General features: G+C 39.9%; 1 protein-coding gene and 1 pseudogene across 1 annotated transcript; one reads left to right on the top strand and one right to left on the bottom strand.

Annotated features, from left to right (window-relative positions):
- The first annotated feature begins 2,045 nt into the window (after window positions 1-2,045).
- On the top strand, window positions 2,046-8,029 carry LOC135147930 (uncharacterized). The gene is made up of 6 exons (XM_064081986.1): window positions 2,046-2,057; window positions 6,391-6,650; window positions 6,753-7,054; window positions 7,109-7,215; window positions 7,303-7,716; window positions 8,006-8,029. Exons 1-6 carry the CDS (start codon window positions 2,046-2,048, stop codon window positions 8,027-8,029), a joined length of 1,119 nt encoding a protein of 372 aa, XP_063938056.1.
- Window positions 5,963-6,059, bottom strand: LOC135148110 (small nucleolar RNA R71; annotated as a pseudogene).
- Window positions 8,030-10,194: the final 2,165 nt, after the last annotated feature.

Below are 10,194 nucleotides of genomic sequence, written 5' to 3'. Positions count from 1 at the left end.
GAAGACGTTTGAAATGGAACTTGAACAAAGAAAGATCATATATGGTGGTGGATCATCTGAAGCCAAGAGTATGGCCTTACAAAAGACCACTGCACTTATTGCTGATCAACCATACTTTGGTTATCAACAATTAGTTGAATATGGTATTAATGATCACACTGTTGCTCAGAGTGATTGTTCATTCATCAAAGCTGACTATCCTTCTACCAATACTGAGATTGTAGAAGCTGAAATTGATGAAGTTTCTGGTGAACCGGAGGATGAGTTCTATACTCAGGAAGAGCTGGAGCAGCTGGAAGATAAGTCTATGGCTTATATGGCTGCAAGGTTCAAGCATATCAAGTTCAGGAAGATCCCCCGGTACAAGAAAACTTCAGGGAACAAGTTTCAGGGTAAAAAACATGTATGACAAGAGCAAGGTCAGATGCTACAACTGCAATGACTTAGGGCACTTTGCAACAGAGTGCAGGAAACCCAAAGCGGCTCCTGTCAGAGACAGAAGCAACTCATATGATAAGAAGAATTCTTATGAGGATCTGAAGAAAGAGAATGAAAAGATGAAAGCTAAGTTGGAAGCAATGGTGGCCAAGCATAAAGGAAGGGCTTACATTGCTGAGGGAAAAAGCTGGGATGACACAGATTCTGATGATGAACCTGTCCAGAGCAATTATGCATTTGCATTAATGGCTGACACTGTCGAGGAATCTCCATCTCAGGTATCTCCTGAAATTTCTGTTGATGACATGACTACTGATGATTATAAAAAGACTATAAATGAACTAGGTCAAGAGATGTATAACTTGCACACTGGTTTATTAGCTTCAGAATCAGACAACTGTAGTCTCTCTCTAAAGATAGCTAAACTTGAAGAACGAGTAGATGAATTAGCTTTAGAGAAACTCATGCACACTAACCTTAAAGATAAAATTGAATATCTAGAGAATAAGGAGAAATGTAGTGCAGAAATTGAGGAGTCCCTTAGGTCTCGGATAGCTGACCTAGAAACTAAGCTTAGGGCCTATCAGAATTCTGCTTTTCTACAGAAAGAGATCTTGGATAGTCAAAGGGTTGATAAAAAGGTTGCTATTGGCCTTGATTATAGTTCTTTGGAATGTGCTAAAAGAAAGAAGAGAAAAGAGAATGAAGGCTGTTAGGTCCAATCAGACGTAGAAGGGGGGGGTTGAATACGTCGTACCAATTTCTTCGATTTAATTTAATTGCGGATAATCTTTGTTTCAGTCCATGTTAAATCAATCGTAAATAAATAACTCCAGCAAGTCGGGGAATATTCTTGTATTAGAAATAATCCTCGGGTGCTACAAATTCCAACACAAGTGTCGGCTGCAGAGACTACAATCACTCTATTACAAACTCTCGATAAATAGGATCTTCTAATTTTAACTCTCGAGAATGTGTATAGTGTGTGCACTTACAAAGTGTGTAGTTGTTTTCAAATGAAAACATCAACCTCTATTTATAGGCTTTCCAACAACTAACCATGGTTAACGAGTTCGTCCTGGACGACTTGAGTTCGTCCTGGACGGATTCGATTTATCAGAAATAAACTAACTCCCAAATAGCAAAGATGCGCCTCCAGAAAGTCAAACTTGGCGCCAGGACCATACAGTCAAAACTTGCGCTTCATATGACTCCATAGTGTCTGTGACTTGGATAAAACTAAGTTAGAAACACAACAGAAATTACTTGGTCAAACTTTGCGCCTGTAGAGGGTCAAATGATGCGCTAGTTTGACCAAGTCAAACATTGCGCCTGTAGAGTGTATACACGGGTGCCTTAGACAAATTCTGAGAGATGGAAGTTGCGCCTTGACTTCTGGGTCAAAGGTTGCGCTCCATATGGTTCACAGGAGAGGAGAGATCTTTTGTCCTTAGAAACAAAACTTAAACTTGCGCTTTAGACCCTCCAATGTATGTAGCGCAAACTTTGACTTTCTGAGTCAAAGTTTGCGCCATGTACTACTGTGTACATTTCGAGTGACTTAGAAGAAATCTAAGTGAGAAAAACCTTTGACTCTTAGGTCAAACATGGCGCCAGAGGTATGAATATATATGTGTATACATATTATTAATTACTTGAATTAAATTCTTATTCAAGTAATTATCAATTAATTATATATATATACATATATATATCTTATTAATTTCAAACCTCTGAGGGTATTTCTGAGGCAGCTCGATTGACTTGATCAATAATTCATTGATCGAATCCACTGAATACTTTCGTACGTCCTGACGTCCTGTGCACTGGCCTGGTTCACGAACGACTCGAACTGAAATAATTCCTTGAATCTTTTGCTTGATAATATACTTGATCAGTCATCCCGGGTTAGGTGTTGCTTCGATAAATTTGATTATAAATAATCAAATTAAATATACTGAAATCTTCTGGTCTTTGATACTTGATCTTCAGGCAATCTTGATAGCAGAAACTGATTGTACTTTATTCTTCACTGAGGCTTGAACATGTTAATGAACTTCTTCCAGTGGACTGATGCTCGTCTCAGATATCTTGATTGTCTTTGTCTATTCGTATCGAATCTCCAACCTGTAGATTCCTGTATTATACTTACGTATTGTTTCCTGTCTTTTGTTGTGTTGAGTTATCGTAATTACATTTACGTTACATTATGCTTTACAATCTCCCCCTATTTGTTTGTTAGAGTTCGACAAGCAAATCCTTTAAGAGGATAACTCAACTGACACAATGAAAAAGCATACTAATTTAAACAGGAAATAATACTAAGTACAGTCTGGATCATATCTTACAATTTCCAGAAATCAAAAGTAAATACAAGCAGCCATTGTTCCTCTAGCCTGAACTAATCTCTCCTCGGTTTCTTGGCTCTTGCATTAATCAGCTTTTGCTCTGCTTTTCTCTTTGCAGCTTCCTCTTCTTTCTTCTGAGTGAGCTTGTTCTCAATTTCTTCAATCCTTGCTGTAATGGTACTCAGTGCCACTTGCTCCAGTGTGTTCTCAGGTGGAGGTTGCTCTAGATTCTTCTTCATCTTCTCTAATGTCTGGACATGAACCATTTTCTTCAACTTCTTAAAGGTGACATTCATCTCCATTCCTTCAATTTTCATGATGATTCTTGATGGATGAGCACGAACCCTTGAAGTGTTATGGACAGTCTCTACAGCTTTTCTTATTTCTAGAAGATCAATCAAATCTTTGAGCACACTCCTGTCTTCTTTCACAACTGATAACTTGACAGCAGCAACAGCACGAATGATTCTTTTGGAAGAGAATTTTCCAATTTCTGTCAATGGTATAGCAGTGGCCTCAGAGTCTTTCTTCTTCTTGAATATCACAGAAGTAGGATTGTAGGTTACAACAGGAGCTTTTGGATTTTCAGGAATATCAGGATTGAGTGGTGGCAGTGGATATGGTGGTTGACGATTGATTGCTGATAAGTCTAAGTCTCTCAGAGCAGCAAAGTTCAGACGATAGGCATATAGCAGTTCAGCAGTTAGTCTTCCCTTGATAGTCCTTGAGCACTTCTCCCTGACTTGAGTTTCCAGATATTTCAGTATACGAGGATTGTATGTTGATAATGCTTCATCAGTGAGTCCAATACTCTGAATCATACCATCCTTGAAATACTTGATAACTGAAGGTTTGTCATGAATTTCAACTCCAATATCAGTGATCCATTCTTCCACCATATCTCTGAATACTTCATTATGCTTTCTGCCGGTTGAGATGATCTTATTTCTTACCACAAACAGCTCAGTTAAAGATAGATCTCTGAGAAACTGGCTTGACACATGCTTGAGTCCATGGCCTTCTGATAAGTGGTATTTATACACACTTATAGGCCTTCATTTCCACTTAAATTGGTTGGTTGTACTTAAGTGTTTAGTGTCTTTTGATGTGTTTTTATTGTTTTTCTGTGCAGGTCACGAGTTGAGGTGATGAAGTGATTTTCTATCATTATAGGTTGTTTTTGGTGCATTATTTGCAAGAATAGAGAATTGTGGATTCATCACGACTTGGGATTTTGTGGGTACATCTTCTACAAACCCTCACGAGAACACACTCGTCCACTAGAGCTATCTAGGGGTTTAAAGGGCTTGTTGCATATGCTAAATGCAACCGTGATCACCTACGGAAGTGGTACTAGAAGCGAGGAAGGACATGCACGCGAGAACGGGCTGAAAACAAAGGATCAGGACTGTCATCACAGACAGTAGCGCGCCCGCGCTAACCTGTAGCGCGCCCGCGCTACAGTCTGCATCACTAGCGCGCCCGCGCTAGTGTAGCGCGGTGGCGCCCCGCAGAAACTCCCCGGGCCGATTTTTACAGCTTTTCTGATGGATTTTCGCAGCGGTCGAGGCCCGGTTGACTTAGTCAATGCATTTTTTATTTCTCGTGTGTAAAACCCTAGCCTCATAGTCGTAGTTTTGAGTAGAGAACAATAGCGTAATCATAGTTTTATTCAAGCACATTATCAGTTGTATTCGATCGTTCTTTGCGAGGAAGTGACAGTTTCGAGCAAGATCGTGAACATCAAATCTGTAACGTGTGATTTTTATTATTATTAATTCAAGCATTTTTATTCTATTTAATTCTTGTTTTTTCTTTATCATGCTTTCATTAGAACCCATGATGTCTAGTAACCGCCTTCATGGGATTCTAATGGATTTATCGATGTAGTCTAGTAACGAATATTAATTACTCGATTTTGTGACATACGTTGATTTCTTTGCATGAGCCGTGCTTATTCTTCTTAGGAGCGTAGCTAACTTCTAAGTTGTTTGTTAATTCTTTCTGAAGCGAGAGTGGATGATCGAATTTAGAACTATGCCATGTAAACATAGGATTATGTGAATGAAACATAATTTGTGATAGACTTGAACTATTTTTATCACCCTGTGTAATCACGATAGACGACTTGTTATTAAACCTCTTTGCTTACACTACCGCTATAGAGATATAGGGTCTGAGCTTTGTTGGTGTCCATGAGATTTCTATCTTAATTGTGGATTTTGATTGGTATGATATGTGTGCAACGAGAGTTGGCATGTATTACTTTCGTGTTGTCTGATTAGGATCAACAGTCGCATGTTAATCAGTAATTTCAATTCTAGATGAATTCGATAATGAAGTTAGAATCCCATGTGTTTTCCTATTCTGAATTTGATTAGTAATTTTAGTTTTTAGTATAAAAGAAACCAATCCTTGTTAATTGTCTTAGCAGTGATAATTGATCATACATTGTTGCATAGGTGCGTATTCTTAATTCACCAGTCTCTGTGGGATCGAACTTAATATATTACTTGTGATCACGTGCGCTTGCGTGTAGATTTTTGCGAACAAGTTTTTGGCGCCGCTGCCGGGGACTCGGTGTTAATTAATTAGTTTATGTACTTGTCTTCAGTGTGCGTTAAAAATTCACTGACTAAGATTCTATTCTCTTCTCACTTTTCTTCTTTTCTTTATCATAGGTACTGGGGTCGCGTTTATGCAAACACGTTCTCAGACCCGTAAGAAAGCAATTGATTCACCTTCTACTTCTTCTTCTGATTCTGAAACAATGCCGGAACCTGAAGCACAACCAGACAGCAAGGCATTGAAGGATTTCTCTATGCCAAAGATCGATGATATCCAATCAAGCATTGTCAGGCCTGCAATCGCAGCCAAAGCCTTTGAAATCAAACCAGGAACCATTCAAATGGTCCAGAACTCGGTACAGTATGGGGGTTCTCCTACGGAAGACCCCAATATGCATATACGGAATTTTATAGAGATCTGTGACACTTTCAAATTTAATGACGTCTCTGATGAAGCTGTAAAGCTAAGGCTTTTCCCATTTTCACTGAGAGATAAGGCTAAGGGATGGTTACATTCTTTACCATCTGGTTCGATTACTACATGGGAAGATCTAGCTCAGAAATTTCTCACTAAATTCTTCCCCATGGCAAAGACTGCTGCTTTACGAAATGCTCTATCTCAATTCTCTCAACAATCAGGAGAAACATTCTGTGAAGCCTGGGAGCGATATAAGGAGATGCTAAGGAAGTGTCCCCATCATGGCATGCCGGATTGGATGCAAATAAACAGTTTCTATAATGGTCTTGGACCTCAATCCAGACCTATGCTTGATGCTGCTTCTGGAGGTGCACTATGGGCAAAGAGTTATGAAGAAGCTTACGATCTCATTGAAATGATGGCTGCTAATGAATATCAGAACCCTACTCAAAGACTTACTCAAGGGAAGGTAGCCGGAATTCTTGATCTTGACACGTCTACAGCTATAGCAGCTCAACTGAAGGCTCTCACGATGAAAGTTGATTCTCTGGCTCACCAAGGAATTCAACAGCCAATCTCTATTTGCGAATTATGTGCTGGTGCTCATGCTACTGATCAGTGTGCCATTTCTAGTGAATCAGCGCAATTTGTGAGCAACTTTCAGAGAAGTCAACAACCCGCTCCAGCTACTTATCATCCTAGCAACCGAAATCATCCGAATTTCAGCTTGAGTAATAATCAGGGTTATAATCAGCCTCAACAAGGATTTCAACAGGGACCTAAACAGTATAATCAGGCTGGAAATTCACAACAGTATGCGCCTAAACAGCCATATCACCCTCCGGGATTTCAGAATCATGGGCAATCAGCTAACGAAAGGTCTGACATGGAAGAGCTAAGGCTCATGTACAAGAGTCAAGCAGTAACTTTAAAAACCTTGGAGACACAAGTTGGTCAGTTAGCTAATGCTTTACTAAGCAGACCACAGGGGAATCTCCCTAGTGACACAGAAGTACCAGGTAAAAGGGACCCTAAAGAGCAAGTTCAATCCATTACGCTGAGATCTGGAAGAACTACAACAGGGACTACCTCAACATTGGTACAAGATAAGGGTGATGAACCGCAAGAAATTCCAGCAGAAGTTCCTTCAAATACACTTGACACCAACTCTACTGTTGAAAAGGATAAGGCTATTCCTGCAGCTGCTCCGATGTCAAACCCAGTATATCCACCACCTCCATTTCCTAGGAGGTTAAAAAAACAGCAGCTGGATAAGCAATTTGGTAAATTCCTAGAAGTATTCAAAAAGCTTCACATCAACATTCCGTTTGCTGAAGCACTCGAGCAAATGCCTAGTTATGCCAAGTTCATGAAGGGTATTCTTTCAAAAAAGCTAAAGCTTGAAGAGTTAGAGACCGTGGCTTTAACGGAGGAATGCAGTGCTGTACTTCAACAGAAATTACCACCTAAGCTTAAAGATCCGGGAAGTTTTACTATTCCTTGCACTATTGGGAAGTTCTCTTTTGATAAGTGTCTGTGCGACTTGGGAGCTAGCATCAATCTGATGCCTCTATCTATCTTCACACAACTTGGCCTGCCAGAGCTTAAGCCAACAAATATGTCTTTACAGTTGGCTGATCGTTCGATCACATATCCGAGGGGTATAATTGAAGATGTGCTAGTCAAGGTTGATCAATTAATATTTCCAGCCGACTTCGTGATTCTTGATTTTGAAGAAGACAAAAGGATTCCTATCATCTTGGGTAGACCATTTTTAGCCACTGGCCAAACATTAATCGATGTACAAAAAGGGGAACTCACAATGAGAATACAGAATCAAACTGTCACGTTCAACGTATTCAATGCAATGAAATTACCAACTGATGAGGAATCTTGTTTCAGTGTGGATGTGCTAGACACTACGACAGAAGCTAATAGCCAGCGGGTTTTACAGAATGATGCATTGGAAGCAATCCTTACCAATGATGAGGAATGGGACAGTGAAGAAGAATTGGCAGAGATCCATCATCTTAACTCATCACCTTGGAGAAGGAATTTTGAACCACCTGTCGAATCTCTTGGCTTGGAAGAACAAAAGGAAGATCACAAACCACTACAGCCATCAGTAATCGAAGCACCTAAACTTGAACTTAAACCACTACCGGATCACTTAAGGTATGCTTTTCTTGGCAAAGGTTCTACTCTTCCTGTTATTATTGCATCTAACTTGTCAGGTGAGGAAGAGGAAAAACTTTTGAGGGTGCTAAGGGAATTCAAAACAGCGATTGGTTGGACCATAGCTGATATCAAGGGCATCAGTCCCTCCTTTTGTCAACACAAAATTCTCATTGAAGAAGGAAGCAAACCTTCAGTGGAACAACAAAGAAGGCTAAATCCTATCATGAAGGAGGTGGTAAAGAAAGAGATTCTTAAATGGCTTGATGCAGGTATCATTTATCCAATTTCAGATAGCTCATGGGTGAGTCCAGTGCAGTGTGTGCCTAAAAAAGGGGGCATGACAGTAGTAGCCAACGAAAAAGGGGAACTTATCTCAACTAGAACTGTCACTGGTTGGAGGATTTGCATGGACTACCGAAAGCTGAATAAAGCCACAAGAAAGGATCACTTCCCTCTGCCTTTTATTGATCAAATGCTTGACAGGTTGGCTGGTCATGAATTCTATTGCCTATTGGATGGGTATTCTGGCTATAATCAGATTGCTATCTCTCCGGAGGATCAAGAAAAGACAACCTTTACATGCCCTTATGGTACATTTGCATTCCGAAGAGTACCTTTTGGCTTATGCGGTGCACCAGCCACTTTTCAAAGATGCATGATGGCAATATTCTCAGAGATGATTGGCATCAATGTGGAGGTATTCATGGACGACTTTTCCGTATTCGGAACATCTTATGACGAATGCCTCACAAATCTGAGAATGGTTCTTAAGCGATGTGTGGAAACTAATCTGATTCTCAATTGGGAAAAATGTCATTTCATGGTGCAAGAAGGAATCATATTGGGGCATAAGGTATCTGCCAAGGGACTAGAAGTTGATAAAGCGAAGGTGGAAACGATAAAAAATCTTCCTCCACCACTTTCAGTCAAGGGCATCCGAAGCTTCCTTGGTCATGCAGGTTTCTATCGGAGATTCATCAAGGATTTCTCAAAAATTTCTAAACCCCTTTGCAATCTGTTAGAGAAAGACATTCCATTCAAATTTGATGAGGAGTGCTTGGAAGCATTTGAAATCTTGAAAAAGAAGTTGACATCAGCACCTATCATCACTGCACCCGATTGGAGTAAACCATTCGAATTAATGTGTGATGCCAGTGATTATGCTGTAGGGGCTGTACTTGGCCAGCGAACAAGTAATGTGTTTCATGTTATCTATTATGCCAGCAAAACATTAAATGATGCACAATTGAACTACACTACTACTGAAAAAGAACTTCTAGCTATTGTCTTTAGCTTTGAGAAGTTCAGGTCTTATCTTCTTGGAACAAAGGTAGTGGTATATACAGATCATGCAGCCATTCGGTATCTCATATCAAAGAAAGATTCAAAACCAAGACTAATTCGCTGGGTTTTATTACTCCAAGAATTTGATGTGGAAATTAAAGATCGTAAGGGCACGGAAAATCAGGTAGCAGATCATTTGTCCCGACTAGAAGATCACAGCAAACAAACTACAGACAACACTCTAATCAATGAATTCTTCCCAGACGAACAGTTGTTTGGAGTTAATGCAGAAGAGCCATGGTTTGCTGACATTGTAAATTATCTGGTGAGTAAGATCATTCCTCCAGAATTCTCTTATGCTCAACGCAAGAAATTTCTTCACGATGTGAAATGGTATATTTGGGATGAACCCTTTCTGTTTAAACAAGGAGTTGATCAAATTCTCAGAAGGTGTATCCCCAATAATGAAGTTGAGGGAGTTTTGCGCGAGTGCCATTCCACTGGTTATGGAGGCCATTATAGCGGAGAAAAGACAGCAAAGAGGGTACTTCAAGCAGGCTTTTACTGGCCAACTCTGTTTAAAGATGCTCATCAGTATGTTTTGGGGTGCGATCGATGTCAACGTACAGGTAATATATCTAGGAGGAATGAAATGCCTCTTAAAATGCTCTTGGAAGTCGAAATATTTGACGTTTGGGGTATTGACTTCATGGGACCGTTCGTTTCATCTTGTAACAACCAGTATATTCTATTAGCAGTGGATTATGTGTCTAAATGGGTGGAGGTAAAAGCTTTACCTACAAATGATGCTAAGGTGGTCTTACAATTTCTTCAAAAACAAATCTTTACCCGTTTCGGAGTCCCTAGGGTCATTATCAGTGATGAAGGCTCTCACTTCTGTAATCGGAAATTCACAACCTTGATGACTAGGTATAATATCAATCACCGGGTTGCTACTGCT

This window comes from Daucus carota, chromosome 7, assembly GCF_001625215.2.
Source record: "Daucus carota subsp. sativus chromosome 7, DH1 v3.0, whole genome shotgun sequence".
Taxonomy (NCBI): Eukaryota; Viridiplantae; Streptophyta; class Magnoliopsida; order Apiales; family Apiaceae; genus Daucus; species Daucus carota.
The sequence above is the reverse complement of the archived record's forward strand: the minus strand, read 5'-3'. Positions and strand labels throughout refer to the sequence as shown.